Source organism: Vombatus ursinus, unplaced genomic scaffold, assembly GCF_900497805.2.
Source record: "Vombatus ursinus unplaced genomic scaffold, bare-nosed wombat genome assembly UNPS02014797.1, whole genome shotgun sequence".
Lineage (NCBI taxonomy): Eukaryota > Metazoa > Chordata > Mammalia > Diprotodontia > Vombatidae > Vombatus > Vombatus ursinus.
This window is the reverse complement of record NW_020954575.1, coordinates 4862945-4880431: the sequence shown is the minus strand read 5'-3', so window position 1 is coordinate 4880431 and position 17487 is coordinate 4862945. Positions and strand designations below refer to the sequence as shown.

General features: G+C 37.8%; 1 protein-coding gene across 1 annotated transcript in view; it reads right to left on the bottom strand.

Annotated features, from left to right (window-relative positions):
• TRIM37 (tripartite motif containing 37) overlaps positions 1–17058 on the bottom strand; it is a 111920-nt gene extending 94862 nt beyond the window's left edge. Inside the window, 6 exon segments of the mRNA XM_027870376.1 lie at positions 1354–1476; positions 2794–2881; positions 6781–6897; positions 8207–8247; positions 14828–14929; positions 16831–17058. Of these exon segments, the coding sequence (XP_027726177.1) occupies positions 1354–1476; positions 2794–2881; positions 6781–6897; positions 8207–8247; positions 14828–14929; positions 16831–16851 (492 nt within the window). The 5' untranslated portion in view covers positions 16852–17058.
• Positions 17059–17487: the final 429 nt, after the last annotated feature.

The following is a 17487-nucleotide window of genomic DNA, read 5'->3' as shown; positions in this document are numbered from 1 at the left end:
TAATAAATGCTTGTTGACTGATCAGAGTAGGGATTTTTTGGGGGAACAGGGAAGAATGGAAGGGGAAAATTAGCATTTATATAGCATCTATTATTTGCCAAGCATTGTGCTAAATTGCTTTGTAAACATTATTGCATTTGATCCTCACAACAACTCTTCAAGCTGGTGCTGTTATCATGTTCATTCTACAGGTGAAGAAACTAAGGCAAATAGCGATTAAGTGACTCATTCACCAATACACAGCTAGCAAGTATCTAAGATCATATTTGAACTTAAGATCTTCCTGACTCCAGGCCCAGTACTCTATCCACTGCACCAATTAACTAGATTCAGTGCATAAAGTATAGTACTTTTTAAAGTATTATGTTCTAACTCAGAAGAGCCAAAATATATCTCCTTACCACAAAATCAGCTATTCCCTCAACAGCTGTGGAAGAAAAGAGGTGAGGGGTAGCTATGGGAATCAACAACTAATTATCTGAATTCTGAAAGGTTCAATCACCACTTCCCACTTACTAGACTAGCAGAAGAAAAAACAATTGTTCATATGGAAGGACAGAGGCTAGAGATTTCAATACAATTGCTGCCTCTTTGTATTTCTATAAAACTAAAGAGTTCATAAAATAAGAAATATTTATAGATTATAATGTGCATCTTCAAGTCCTTTAAAATTTCAGTCCATAGAAATTTAATTTGTATGTGAAGACACCTGGAATGTAAAGATGAATAAGAATTTAACAATCAAATCAGCCTTTATTAAGCACCTATATATAACACATTATTCTACACACTCAGAATTCAAAGATAAAAAAAAAATTATATAGCCGCTACCTTACAAAAAGCTTACATTCTATTCATTTCCCCATAGAAAATAAATACAAGGTGATTTGGGGAAAAAGGGACTAACAATAACAGAAGGAGATCTGGAAAGGTGTCACATAAAAGGTAGGGCTTGGGCTCTTAAGTAAACAAGAGATTCTAAAAGGCATAAGGAGGAAGTACATTATAGGAATGAAGGATAGCCTGTGCAAAGGAATGGAGATGGGAGATGAAATATAGGTATAATAAGAAAGTGTAAATAAATGAGGACTATAACTGTAGCTCTGCAGGACCATATGGTGTTTGCCTGTACCAGAGAGTACATGAAGTAGAATAAAGCATAATAAGGCTGGAAAAGTAAACCGAAGCCAAACTGTGAAGGGCTTATGCCAAACAAGAGAGTGCATATTTCATCTTAGAGGTAATAGGGAGCCAAGGGTTTTATCAAACAAAGGAATGACACGGAAAGTCCTATCACTTTGGCCGCTAAGTGGAAGATAAATGAATGTAAAGACTTTTTAGGGCTATCCTTACCACTTCTTGAACCAAGCTTATTAATTCCATGAGTCGTCGACGAAGTTTTGCTACCTCTTCATTCACTTTAGTGACATGTTGCTCATAAATTTCCGCCAAAGGCTTAAAAGTGTGTCCACCATGCTATTTAAATCAAATAAGAAAAGTATCTTTAGACCATTTTAGGTTCTGCAAGATCATCCTCTGGACATAAGAAAGAACATACTCAAAATTAAATTTTAGCCTTGTAGATTTCTTTAATGTTATTAAAGCTGGTAGAATTTTCTTAAAAATTCACCTTATCTGCATCAAGGCTCCTGTATGAATGACTGTTCAGCAGGCCTGGATTTTACCAAAATACCTTTTGGAAATCGAGTATTCATTCAAATTTATAATCAATTTAGAGTGTTACTTTTACCTGTTAAAAAAGGAGGGCAGGTCTATAAAAATCATCCACTTATACTCACACAACCAGTTTTTTAGTTAAAATTCAAAACAACTTCTTATCAAATTCTAGCTCTTAATTAGAAATTGGAATGATTAGATTTGTTACAATGAGCTTGTCTGACATTCTACTGAGAAGAAAAATAACAGGAACAGTCTGCTTTAGTGAACACACTTAGTCACAAACTTTAAGAGGAAATTGTAGAAAGTGAGATTTAATGTTTCCAATCGAGAAAATATAGGAAAGGATGGTGGCATACTTAAGTACCAAGTTGGAGGAACTTGAATTTTCCTAGTTCAGCACATTAATATTTAAATTACAGGAAGGTCTCATGGAACATAACATTACTTGGTCTTCCTAAAATTTAAGTCTTTAATGGAATACAATTACTATGGTCAAATAAGCTTTCCAAAAAAATCAGATACTCAAACACACACACACATACTCTCTCACTCTCATAGATAGGAAGGCACTATATCCAGAAATGCGATATCTACAAGAAGCAGCTTGACATAATACACAGAACCTGACCTCAGGATAAGATATGGGATCAAATTCTACCTCTGACACATATTAGTTTATGTAACCATGGTCAAATCGCTTAACCTTTAGATGTTTATGTAACCATGGTCAAATCACTTAACCTTTTAGTGCCCAGACAGAACACAGTCTCAAACAATGAAAATTATTTTGCAGAAGGTCATTCAAGTAGTTTCAAGGCAAAGGCTTGGGGTCTCGGATTCCAAGTCTAGTGCTTTTCCCCCAACACTTCTCATAACAGAGCTGAGGTTGCTCTAGCAAATGTGGGAAACACTAACTACAAAATGAATGGTTTGGACTACATGATCTCTAAGACAATTCTCTGTTCTACTAGTCTATGATTCTCCAGTGAGTGCCCACTAGAAAGTGCTTAGTAATATATGGTACTGGGTCAAAAAGTTTATCAACTAAATGAGAGACAAACAATACATAAACACACACACAAGAAAAATAATATACTTGAAAATTCTACTCACCATTCCTCCCCAAAGCGCACACTGATGGCAGATACATTTCTTACAAGTCCAGCAGAACACACTAAGCTTTTCGTGGTGATTTTCACATCTAATTTTTTTAATGGAAAAGAGAAATATGTAGTTAAGAATTAATAAGATTTTTCTCCAAAAGTCAGACATTTTTAAGGCACATCTCAAGGAATATAGCATAAAAGTCCTGCTTTGGATCTACTTCTATAGCTTTGATTAAGTTCGCTAAAAAACTCATTTTTAAAACTATAAATTTTTGCTAATCATCTAAATTAGCCTTTTAAAAACCATATGCCTGCTTCTCTAACAGGATCACGAAGACAAACACCTCATAACCAGCAGTTGATGATGCTGAGGAAGAATAATAATCTGTCAATGACTTTTATTCATTCTTCGATGTGGACAACATCTATGATATCACATACCAAGTTTGGAATATTTCCCAACATGGAACCTTCAGATCACCTGGTCACTTTATTTTTTATTTGTTTTGCTGTACCTTTATAAAAATTTTTAACGTTCTTTTTTTAAATTTGAGTTCCAAAAGTTCTTTCTCTCCCCTCCAAGTCCTTCCTCTACCTATTGAGGAGGCAAACAATATATCAATTGTACATGTGAAGTCAAGCAAAATATACTTCTGTATTAGCGAGGTTGCCCCTCCCCCCAAAAAACAAGAAAAATAAACTAAGTAAAAAAAGTATGCTTTAATCTTCACTCAAATCAGTTCTATGGGTGGAGAGCAATTTTAATCATGAGTCCTTTGGAACTGTCTTGGATCACCAATCTATTGATCAGGGTAGCTGTCTTTCACAGCTGATTTTTATTAAAATATTTCTGTTACTAAGTACAATGTTCTCTTGGTTCTGCACATTTTACTTTGCATTGGTTCGTAAGTCCTACCAGATTTTTCTAAAAAAATCCCCCTCATCATTTTTTATAGCACAATAATATTCCATCACAATCATATACCACAACTTGTTCAGTCATTCCCCAACTGATGGGTATCCCCTCAATTCCAATTCTTTGCCACCACAAAAAGAGCTACAATAAACATTTGTACATATAGGTCCTTTTCTTTTTTTCTCTGATCTCTCTGCTGGGTCAAAAGGTATGTAGTTTTATAGCCCTTTAAGCATAGTTCCCAATTGTCCTCCAGAACGGTTGAAGCAGTCCACTACTCCACCAACAGTGTATATTGGTGTATCTATTCTTCCACATCCCCTCCAGTATTTGCTATTTTCCTTTTCTGTCATGTTAGTCAATCTAATAGGTATGAGTGGTACCTTAGAGTTCTTTTAATTTGCATTTCTCTAATCAGTATTTAGAGCATTTTTTCATGACTATTGATAGCTTTTTCTTCTTCTGAAAACCACATGTTATATACTTTGATCACTTGTCAATTGAAGAACAAATCTTATTTTTATAAATTTGGCTCAGTTCCCCATATATTTAAGAAATGAGGAAAAAATGAGGCTTTTATAAGAGAAACTTGCTACAAAAAAAAGTTCCCCAGTTTTCTGCTTTCTTTCTAATTTTGGCCACATTGGTTCTGTTTGTGCAGAAGTTTTTACTTTCCTGTAATCAAAATGGTCCATTTTACTTCCTATGATCCCCTCTATCTCGTTCAGTCATAAACTCTTTCCTAATCCATAGATCTGACAAGTAAATTTCTCCATGCTTTCCTAATTTATTTGTTATCACCCTTCATGTCTAAATCATGTCTAAACCCATTTATGTTGGTATGCCTAATCTCTGCCAAACTGCTTTCCAGTTTTCCCAGCAATTTTTGTCAAATAATGAACTTTGGGTTTACCAGCACTAGATTACTATAGTCATTTACTACTACATACTGTGTACCTAATCTCTTCCACTGACTTACCTGGTTCCTTTAGACAAATTTCGCTTTAGGATTTCTAAGTCCTAGACAGGTTACAAGCTCAATTATGTGTCAGTGTGTATGTATGTGCATATATGTAGTCTGCATGTAAATATTGTTTGTAAAAAGGCTGGCACACATAGTAATCGACCTAAATGTGGCTAACTGCTTTGATACAATGCTGCATCATCGAGGGAAATGCACAAAGCAATTCTATTTTCTCTCTCTCTCTCTCTTTTTCTCTCTCTGAAAAAGACACTGTTCTAATTTTAGGACAAACATTACACTTAGCAAGGCACTGAACATTGAGTGAACCTATGAGTAAGCATGTTTCTATATATTTGATTCCTTAGTCTGAATAGCAAATGAATTATTTGATGGTATGAGCTGTATCTTCAAATTGTATAGAATTTCTCTCAAAATATACAAAATTCAATGACATTTCTTAGTTGCCTACAGAGAAGAAACATTAAAAAACTGGGCCATTTCACTCATTCCTTTTAGAAGACACTTACAGTGAGCAGTCAGGACAAGATAACACTATTAAGAAGTGACATCACTCCAGACTGGTATATGATACAGCAGAATCTTAGAAAAGGGAAGGACTTTGAAGATCTTGATTTTACAGTTAAGGAAACTTGCACTAGAGATTTAAATAACTTGCTCCCATTCTAATTTTTACCCTGAGCCTTTCTTTATCTATGAAAATTCTTATTACTCCAGTTCAGACAATATTTTTGGAAATAATTCAATACTGCCACCTTCCAAGAGGGCAGAAAGAAATTTGACAATATAATTTCTGAAGACTCTTTCAGCTCTAAAATGGTGATCCTACAAACATTCGTAAAGCAGACATCCCAATAACTAACAGCTGCAATTTATTTCACTCTTCCAGAAAGGCCTGAGTTTGAATCCTATCTCAGATACTTCTCAACCTCAGTTTCCTCTTCTATAAAATGAGGATAACAAAAACACCTTTCTCACAAGGCCAAATAAGATCAAACATGTAAAGTATTTTACAAACCTTAAAGCACTATAGAAATGTTAGCTGTGATTAGTATTATACAAGAATTCACGAATTTGTAAAAGCTTTAAAGACGAATTTCCAAGAGTCAAGAGACCCAAGTTCTTTAACTTTCCTGGACTCCCTTGCAAGCAAAAACAAAAACACACCCAATCTCCTGTAACGTGTCCATGCTGAAGGGTCTCCATCTGAAAAATGAAAAGATTACAAATACTGTCCTGGCCATCAATATTTCTCAAAGTAGCACCAGGGAACTGCCAGTCTGGAAACTCTCTTTACCAGTGCAGATCTATCCCTGCGCTATACCTTAGATGCTCTACAGAGAACTGCCCTGGAGTATGTGTCAGAAATGGAACTCAAACCTAGCTCAGTCTGAATCTAAGACCAATCCTCTAGCCATTCACCATGCTACCTCTCTACACAAATACACAGTCCCCCCAAATTAAAGTGCTGTGATATTACCAACATTTGTACTAAGAGTGGGAATAGGTCAAAATTAACAACTAACAAATATAGTTAACAGAGTAGTCTTTAAAAAGATTAGACACTTGGTAATATAATCTAAGAATCACTTTAACAAAATAGGATTAAAAATAAACTTTTGGGAGTTTCCTGTCACTACAACAATTGAAAATGGTTTATTTTCTGATCACTACAGTAAGCAATCATGACTTCAGAAGGCTGATGATTAAACATGCTAGTGACCTCTTGGCAGAATAGTGATGAACTAGAAGTACAGAATGAGAAATATCCTTCAGACACTGACAATATGAATTGTTTTGATATTTATTTGCAAAAATGCAGGTAACACAAATGGGTAGTGATAGATTTAAAAAAAAGAATATCAATAAAATATTTTAAAGTATATACAAAAACCAAAAATCTCAGAAGGCAATACAAACCGGGCAATTTTGTCACCAAAATAGAAAATTCAACATACTTAAAAACCTGTACTTAACAGAGAACTCATATGCAATCCTCTTTGTTATTCCTTGAATACTGAAATGTTCATGTTTATTAATAATTAAGCTAATAATAAAACAAAAACAAAACTTTCCCCCCAAATGGTTTTACATACTTGTCCTTTTCATTTTCTTCGTGTTTGGTGAGACTGCAAAGCTGAAGAGTGTCAAGCTGTTGGGTAACCTCTTCTGCCCAGCGACAGTTTACCAATTCTCGGAGCTGGAGGGGAGCACTGAAAAAGGTTGAATTATAGTCTATTTCAGAAACTCAGGATTTTAGCATTTAAAACAGCATATAAATAAATATTTGTTATCTCTTTCATGTAGTTATTCACTTACAACAATAACTGTAACATGAAAACAATGAATCATGCTTATTTTTACTGAATGAACTTTAGTCCTAACTAGAAGTCTAGCCTAAGAAGGTACACAACAAAATTCATAAATGGAAAAAAATGGCAAAAAGACCAAACCTCGTGAGTGACTTTTAAGCAGATAAGTTAGTTATGTTATCCTTCAGGGCAGAGGGGAGGGAGAGGTTGTTTCTTTCATTGTCAATCAATCATTTGGTGGGTGCTAGGAGCTGGGGATGCAAATATAAATTGCTGACACAATCCCTACTCCCAATGACCTTACATCCTAATGTAGGGGATGAGAGAAACAATAAATGCATATAAAAGTTATTAAATACAAATATATCTACAAAGTTGTCCAATACAAGGTAGAGTGGGAAAGGGTCTTAGCAGCTAAGCAGACCAAGAATGGCTACTACAAAGGCACAGGGATGGAATGTCATGTATAAGGAACAGAGAGAGCCCATTTGGCTAGATTGCAGAGTACAGAAAGTCCAGTGAGGTTGGAAAGATAGTTTAGGGCTAAACTGTGCCTACACTAGATTTAAAAGCTAAACAGAAGCATCTACATTTGGTCCTAGAGACAATAAGAAGCCACTGGGGTTAGCTGAGGAGAGGAGTCATGGTCAGATCTGGGCTTAAGAAAAATTACTTTGACAACAGTATATAGAATATAGGAAGAGAGTTGAGACAGTTCAGAGGCTATTGCAATAATCTAGCCAAGAAGCAATGAGGGTTTACACTAAGATAGTAGCTGTAAGTAAAGGGATCCGATGTAAAAAATACCATGAAGGTAGAAATAACAAGATTTGGCAAGTGATTAAATACATGGGGTGAGAGGGAATGAGGAGTCCAGGGTAACGCTGATATCATGCACCCGAGACACTGGAAGGGATGGTGGTACCTTCAACAGAAACAGTGAAGTCTAGAAGACGAAAGGGTTTCAGGGAAAAGATAATTAATTCAGTTTTAGACACACTGAATTTAAGATGTCTACAGGACATCCAGTTTGAAATGTCTAACAGTCGACTGGTAATGTAGAACTAAAGCTTGAAGGGGAGACACTACTCTTGTGAAGTGAATGATGGATGTTATGAATAAGAAATTCTCCTAAATAGGTTATAATATGCGCTCTTACCCCACTCTCTTAATGCTAGCATATTCACAAAAATTATATGAAAAAACTTACCGACAGTGAGGACATTGAGCTCTTTGTTCTGTCAGCCAACGCTTAGGAGGCAAGAGGGGAAAAAAGATTTTCAGTTCCCGAAACACCAATATTTTAAAAGTATTAAAATGTAGTTTCATGATTTATATGTAAGTCTGTTGGTTAAGTTCTTTTCTCTTAACAGGTCCAAATTTCACAGAGATTCTATAAAAAATATTTTCAAATAGCAAACTCTATTCTCCACAAGGCAGGTAAAACAAGCATTCAATTGTTTCCATTGCCTGAGATAAAAGGAACAATACTAGCCCAGAACTAAACTGTATCAGAAGGAGAGGCAGTACAAAGAACTGGTATAAAAAGAAACCACTCAGAGTAGGAGGCGGCAAATAGCCCCAAGATAGACTAGACAGCATCTGCAAGTGACTTATTCGTAGATGATCCACATATTAATGATAGGACTGTAACTAAAACAGAAAGTAAAGATTATTGATGACTTGATTCTAAATTACACTATAAGAAAACACTCAAAAAAAAAACCACTCATCTAGAAAATAATAGGTCAAAGTAGGCACTGACTTAATTTTCACTACCTCTTAAGAAATTTAACAAAAATAAAACAGTTACACAATAAGACCAGGAGAGCCCAGAAATGGTTATAGTGAGCGAATACTTGATAAATACTGAATGTAAGAAATTTACTAGTGTTTCCACAGTGATCATTCCTGATCATCTGTGACATCAGTAAATACTCCCTTTACCAAATGAATTAGAGTTACTTTGAGGGTCTGCAGAAAATCAATTAAAAGAGGAAATCAAGCCTCTTGTCCATATCATTAGAGAATAAAAGATCTTGCTGAGTTTAGCATTTACAAAAAAGAATTAAGTCAACAGAGCAAAACAGCTTCTAAGTCATGTATCAAATAATAGCAGCAATAATGAACATTTACATAGCACTTAAGGTTTGCAAAGAGCTTTACAAATGTTATTTCATTTTATGCTCACGACCACTTTGGGATATAGGTGCTATTATTATCCCCATTTTAGAGTTAAGTAAACTGATGCAAAAAGAGAGTAGGTGACTTTCCCAGGTTCACATAGCTAGGAAATATCTTTAGGCTGAATTTGAACTTAGGTCTTCCTGACTCCAAGTCCAGTGCTCTATTGCCCACCTACTTTTCCAGTATTCTTAAAGCTTACACATTCCTCTCCTTCCCAATCCCCATACCCTTCAATTCAATGACACTGGCCTCCTTACTGTTCCTCAAACAAGATACTCCATCTTCAGACCTCCATCCACTGGCTGTCCTCTATGACTGTAATTCTCACCCTCATCTTTGCCTCCTGGCTTCCTTCAAGTCTCAAGTAAAATCTCTTCTACAGGAGGTCTTTCCTAATCCTCCTTAATTCTAATGTTTTCCCTATTGATTATTTCCAATTTACTTCCTGTATATAGCTTATGGGTACTTAGCTGTCTGCATGCTGCCCTCCCCCATTAGATTGTGAGCTCCTTCAGAACAGGGACTGTCCTTTACCTTCTTATATCCTCAGCACTTAGCACAGTGCCTGGCACAAAACCACCACTTAATAAACGTTCATTGACTATGCACTGAACTGTCCCATGCATGTTTAAGCTCACACAAGACTCACTGATATATGCAACCATAAAGAAAATTATGTCCAAAGATTCTATAATTATCACTTTCAAATGAGACTAAAACAGAAGGGACACATCCATGCCAAAGTTATTTACCACTATCATGGAAGATGTCCTGTGCAGAGTCTAAACAGGCTAGGAATTCCCTATAGATGGTTAGGCTCAACAGGTGCTCATTTGTAGATGACACTATGTTCATGGCATCGAGTCTCAGAACACTACAGGGCTCCAGAATATTACTGAATATGATGAGATCCATGGCCATTGAAAAAAAACTGGCTTAATAAATCACACAGGAAAAACTCAGTAGATGAATTACACTGCACAAATTAAGACATGCATTATGACAGTGTATTGAGTCAATATATTTTTCTATATGTTGGAAAGACACTACAGCTGGACAACGATCTTGGTGCCTAGAATTGAACTGAATTAATAGAGAAGTAGTCAGTCAATAAACATTTATTAAGTGTCTACTATATGCCAGACACTGTGCTAAGCACCGCGGATACAAATAGTGTCCAAAGACAGCCCCTGCCTTCAAGGAGCTCACAATCTAACGGGAAAGATAACAGGCAAACAAATACATACAAACAAGCTACATACAGGACAGTTTACAAGCAAGGTATATCCAGGATGAATATGAAATAATCAACAGAAGGAGGATATTAAAATTAAGGGAGATTAGGAAAGGCTTCTTGTAGATGAGGAGATTTTGACTAGGATGTGAAGGAAGCCAGGAGACAGAGATGAGGAGGGAGAACATTCCAGAAATGAGGAAATGTCAGTGAAAATGTCTGGAGCTAAAAGATGGAAGTATCCTGTTCAAGGAACAGTTAAGAGGCAAATGTCACTAAATCAGAGTATGTGGTAAGGCATAAGAAGACTAGAAAAGGGGAGTGAGGGGGGGGGAGGTTATGTAAGGCTTTGAACACCACAGGATTTTATATTTAATTATGAAGGTTATAGGGAATCACTGGAGTTTATTGAGTGAGGGCGCTGGGGATATGGGGGAAGGCATGGTGGAACAATGGCAGAGACTATGCTTTAGGAAAATGGCAGTTGAACAGAAGATGGACAGGAGTGCACAACAACTTGTGGCAGGCAGATCCAGGAACTGTCTTTTATAAATGTCCAGGAATGAGGATCTAAGGGCCTACGACATGGTAGTAGCAGTATCAGTGGAGAAAAGGGTGCATATTTGAGAGATATTGCAAAGATGAAATAGCCAGGCTTTAGCAACAGATAGTATCCTATCTGGGGGTGAGAGATAGTGAGGAGTTGAGGATGACACTTAGATTGTAAGCTGGAGGAACTGGAGGATGATTTTGCCCACTACAATAACAGGGAAGTTTGGAAGTGGAGAAGGTTTGAGGGAAAAGACAACGAGTTCAGTTTTGGACATGTGCAGTCTATATACCATCCAGTTCAAGACATCTAAAAGGTAGTTGGAGATTCAAGAATGGAGATCAATAGAGAGGTTAGGGCTAGATAAGTAGACTTGAGAATCATCAACAAAGAGATAATAATTGAATCCATGGAAGCTGATGAGATCAACAAGTAAAACAGTATTGATAGAGAAGAGGGCCCAGGACAGAGCCCTATTGGACACCCATAGTTAATGGGCCTGACTTGGATGAAGAAAAAGCAAAAGAGACCAAGAAGTGACTGCTGATAGGCAGGAGGAGAACCAGGACAGAACAATGTCCCAAAAACCTAGGGAGAAGACAAGCAAAGAAAGGTGGGTGAACAACAGTGTCAAAGACTAAATAGAGAAATCAATAAGGATGAAGACTGAGAAAAGGTCATTGGATTTAGCAATTAACAGATAATTATGAGAGCAGTTTTAGCTTAATTATAACATCAGATGCTCAACTGTAGAGATGAAAAGAAAGAAGAAAGGAAGTGGTGGTACCTACAGAAGAAGGCCTTCTCAAGGAGTTTAGCCACAAAAAGGAGACATATGGAACAATACATCATCAAGGATGAAAGGATCAAATAAGGGGTTTTTTTTGAGGATGGGGGAGACATATGCAAGTTTGTAGTCAGTATACAGGGAGAGATTAAACATGAGGTTCAGGAGCAACAGGAAGATAATATATGTAACAACCACAATATAAGGGAAACAACTATCAAACAAAACTAGAAACTAATTATAATGGCCAAGATCTAATCCTTCAAGCACTTGAAAAAATTCATCTCCCTCCCTTCATGGAAGAGGTAAGGGAATATAAGTAAAGAATACTACACATATCATCAGAAGTAGTCAATGTGTTGGTTGGATCTATTGAATTACCTTTTATCTCTTCTTGAAATCTTCTTTGTAAGGGTGAGTGGATGAATTATTTGGAATGGAATATAGTCAAGGGATATGAACAAACAGTTCTCAAAAGAATTAAAATTAACAACCAATGAAAGAATGATCCAAATCACTAATAATAAGATGAATGCAAAATAATGTTGAGATTTCACTTCATACCTAAGAAACTGGCAAAAATGACAAAAGAATATTCAATGTTGGAGTGGTTGTGGGAAAACAGGCACACTAGTGCATTTTTGGTGGAGCTGTGAATTAAGAGAACTATTTAAGAGAATATATTTTTCCATACTTTTGACACAAAGATTCCACTATAGTATTAGGCATATACTGTAAGAAATTCCCCCATATATACCAAAATATTTACAGCAGTACTTTTGTGATGGCAAAGAAATGGCAGCTAAGTTGATAACCTACTATTTGGGGAATTGTGGTATGCAATGTAATGGATACTATGCTGTAAGAAAAGATGAATTCAATGGCTATAGAAAAACATGGAAAGACTTACATGAACTGATGCAAAGTAAGCAAAGCCAAATATATATATATATATATGTGTGTGTGTGTATATACATACATATATATATATGTATATACATACATATATATATATTTTCACATGATTACAACAATATAAATGTAAAGAACTACCAGCACAAAACTGAAAGTCAATGCTGCAGAACTGCATGACCCCACAGAAGAGATACAAGAAAACACACCCCCACCCCACTCTTTTGCAGAAGTCAGGGTAAAGTCAAATACAGAAGCATTCATTTTTTTTTTCCCTTTTTGGTGAGGCAATCGGGGGTAAGTGACTTGCCCAGGGTCACACAGCTAGTGAGTGTTATGTGTCTGAGGCCACATTTGAACTCAAGTCCTCCAGACTTCAAGGCTGGAGTTCTATCCACTGGCCACCTAATTTCCACTAAAGAAGCATTCATTAAGCACTTAATTACCAAGCACTGAGCTAAACAAAGGCCAAAACAATCCTTGCTCTCTAAATGCTTACTGTCTAACAGGCAGACAACATGCAAACAACTATGTACAAACAAGATATGTAGAGGATAAAAATGGAAATAATCTCAGATGGAAGGTACCAGAATTAAGGGTAAGGGGAGATCAGGGAAGTTCACAAGTACAGAACATTGAATATATTTTCAGACTTTTTCAATGTATTTACTAGTTTTGCTGATTTTTTTTCTGTTCCTCTTTACATTTTTTTCTTTAAAAAATATTTTGTTATATGAGATAGCTCTCTGAGAAAAGGGAAGACAGATGGGGAAGGATACTAGGAGAAATTTAGATAATGTAAAAACAAATGATAACAACAATTTTTTTTTAAATTTTAATCTAGGTAGCCTTAGACCATGCTTTACATCTACCCACCCAGCACAACTGGCCATCAGTCATGTTACTATATGACATTCCCACCCTATCTTGCTTTCCATCTCTTGCTCTACGAGAATAATCAAATCAATTACTGCCACTGTTCTTGGAAAGAGTGTGACAATCAAATGCTCCAAGGTAATCTCCAACCAAAACTCCCTCTCCTTGACCACTATACCCTCAAATGTGCTGTCTCCCTCTTTTAAAACATAAGCTCCTTGAGGGCAGGAACCATCTCATTTTTGTATTTTTAACTTTAGTACCAAAGTTTGGCATTAAGCACTTAAGAAATGCTCTTTCTTTCATTCATGACAAATCCAAAAACCAAAAGCACACACCCTATTAACAGTGGGTATCTTTTTCAGTGTCAGTAAGAGATGTGAATACAAATAAAGAAAACAGTAGTGAAAGCTCTAAAAGATGAAAATGTGCAAAAAAGAATGAATTATATATAGAGGAAAGAAAGGAATCCTAGAGGGAACCCTGAAGATTTTTCACAGAGGAAGAGGTAGAGCTTCCAAAAGGGTTAAGATAGTCAGATACTGTCAACATGGGCAGAAAGAAGAAGTGTTACGCTATTGCATCTAGGGAAAAGGTAATGCACAAGAGCTAAGAAATGCACCTTTGAAACTCCTAGTGAGGTGGTTACGGAAGACACTGTAAATTTCGTTTCAAAGCTGTAAATGGAAATCAGACTCAATGAGTTACAGAGAGTAGGATAAACTCAACCACAAAGATAAGAGGAATCTTAGAAATAATCTGGTCTAACCCCTTCATTTGACAGATGGGGAAGCTGATGTAAACATCAAGAAAACTGAAGTAATTTGCCAGCAGAGGCAGGACTTTGACTCCAAGTCCCAGTATAGTATTCCTTCCACCACACCACAAAATGAAAAAAGTGGAGGAAGAGGAGAATGGTGATGACAAAAGAGAGATGGCTTTTGCAAAGCACTCACACTAAAGGAGCAGGTAGATAAAGGTCTAAGATAAATGAAAGTTTAAGGATGGGGAAAAAAAGTCATTAAGACAGACCTCAAAGCATAACCATTATGTTACTACCTTTCACATCACCATCACACATTCTGAGATAAGCATTTACTTAGAGAAAAATGTCAATGATGCACAAGGTAAAAATTCAATCCAAGCCTTTCCCATTAATTTCTCTGACAATAAAAAAATTATCATATTTTAAAAGAATTGCAATAGACACAGAACAACAGAAAAATGGAAAGTCCATCTCCGCAGTCTGTCAGGCATACTTATAAGCAAGAAGAATAGAACTTACCCGAATGCAGCTGAAACAACAAAGCTTGGAGCAATGTGGACATAGACGTGCATCACGCAACTTCTCCATACAAATGAAACATCGGAAAACCTCAGCAATACTCTATGAAAATAATTACAACCATGATACAGGGTTTCCACTAAATTAGGCAACTCAATCAATAATAAATGCCTCACTCATAATATCTTACTGAAGTTCTAAATGTATTTTGTGAGAGATACTAGTTGAACAATTCAACAAATATTAAGCATCTACTACATGCACGGCAGTATGCTAGACACTGGAGACTGAAGAAGAACCAAAAGAAAAAGAAAAAGACCCTAACATCAAGGAGTTTATATTCTATTAGGGCAGGGGTTTCTAGCCTGGTGAAAATGTTCCCCCAGGAAGAAGGAGAACCTTGTCAAGGGGGTGGGGGAAATAAATATAATAGTCCACTAAAATATTTCAAAAGTAATAGTATTAGGGAAAAAATGAGTGGATTGAAAGGAAATGAATGATGAAGAGGCAGGGACAGGGGAGAAAAGTATTTTAAAAATTTGAAAGAGATAAGCTAAGGAATAATTTTTATGGACCAAAATCAAATAAATGAGGTTTGGAATATGAAGCTTTTCATTTTGAGCTAGAAAAAAATATCAACATCCCAGTGAAAGATGAGCCAATTCATCTCCACAAGAACTAGAGATTGCAAATTGATTTCCAAACAATAAAGTTACAAAATTTGGGGTATACCTTTGGAGAACCATAAGTCATTCTTATGTGTTCACAAAGCTTTAATGTCTTTGTGAATCAAGATTCTCAGTCCTATTCTCAATTAAATCTAAAGCAAGAAAAAAACTGGAAGCTGGATATGGCATGCAGACATCTCTTTCAAAAATTGTACCAATAAAACTACTGACAAAAAGTAGAATGAAAGGTCTCGCTAATTTGTCTTAATGTGTCCTGACAAAACATTTGATGAAACAAAAAACCCTTTATAATACTGAAAAGGTTATGTACCATATAAAGCTTCCTTTATAAAAAACTAATTTCTACTTCATTTCTTATGTGCATATATATGTGTATATATATATATATTAAACTCTAGAATTTACTTCCTTTCCTATTGAATAAAAGAGTACTGGAAAGCTTACTAAAAGCCAAGGGATATGAGGATCCAATCCAAAAAGTTGGGAACTCCTGAGGGGGGAAGGGTAGTAGAATATAACATACTGCAATGTGTATGGGGAACAGCTATATAACATAACTGTAACGTAATGTATGGGGAACAGCTAACAGGACAGTATGACTGCAATGGCAATTACACGAAGAGGAGTCAAAGATATAGATAACAATAAGTGTATAAGTAAGTCCAAGTAAGTAAGAGTATAGATAAGATCATTGTTGTAGAAAAACATTTTCCTCAACAGCATTCTGTTGCTCAAGGTACCTTAGTTCTAGAAGACCCCGCCCTTTTCCGTAATATCCGTAAATCTTTTTGGTCATTTTTTTTTCCCCAAAGAAAGAAGTAACCCAGGAAGTGAGGCTAACCTCAGATTCTTGTTTCCTTTGCCTCTGGCTAATGGGGCATCTTTGAGTCTAAATTTCTGCACCTGTTTAACTATCACTTATGGATAGGTAGGTTCTGAAATTTTTACCAGGCAAAAAAGAAAAAGACTTGCTGGTTCACTAAAGGTGAATTGGGGCACCTATAGGAACCAGATGCACAAGGTGCGGGCAACAAGGACATCAATTCACTCAATTTCCATGTCTGGGCAGGGATTATTTTGCAAAGGCACCTCTGGGAAAGAAGCACCAGATGCACATCCAACTGACTGCGGCACTAGAAGGGAGGGGGGGGCGTGGCGCTGGGGAGCGAAGCAAGCCAGGCTCCTTCGGAGGGCCCGACACGCCCCCCTCGGAAAAGGCTGGGGGTGGGGGCCGGAGCTGCCCAGGGGAAAGGCCCAGGGTAAAGAAGTCCCCCTCCTCTCCCGCTGGCGGTGACGTCGCCCCTCTGCTCTCACCTCCACGCTCTGCTCATCCATTGCCGCCAGCTCCCGCCAGGCCCCGCGGCACCCCGCGGAGTCTGTCCTTCTGCCCCACCAGGTGTCAGAACCAGGTCGCCAGGTCCGGTTGGCCACAGAGAACAGCACGATGCCCGGGTGGGGGTCACAGGGCTCGGGTGCACCCTGTCCCACCTCGGCGCCCCGTCGCTCCTGCCTCCATGCCGCCTAACCCCATTTCGCCATTTTTATCCGCGCGCGCCCCACCCGGGCGCTCCTCCCTTCTCCAGTCAGCCGGCCCGCGCGCCTGGCTCAGCCCAGCCCAGCCGGGGAGCCCGAGCCCGGGGGCGAGCGGACGAACGAGAAAGCAAGTGACCAAGCGCGGGCCCCACAGCGGCTCCCTCCCCCCCTCTCGTGACAGGGGCGAACGGCTCCACCCCAGCTAAGTGGTGTCGCGGGGCTAGGAGAGGGGAGTACCGGGACACCAACAGTAACCAGGGCAGCTGGTGGCTAGGGAGGTGGCGGCAGCGGGAGGGGAGCAACGCGCATGCGTAGGAGGCCTCCGCAGGAGAAGAGAAACGTGCTCCTCGCGACGCGGTGGAGCACGAGACCGTCCCGCGGCTGCCGCAGTGTCGCGCGCCGCCCCTCAGAGGCCTATAGCGGCTGGCTGGGAGCGGG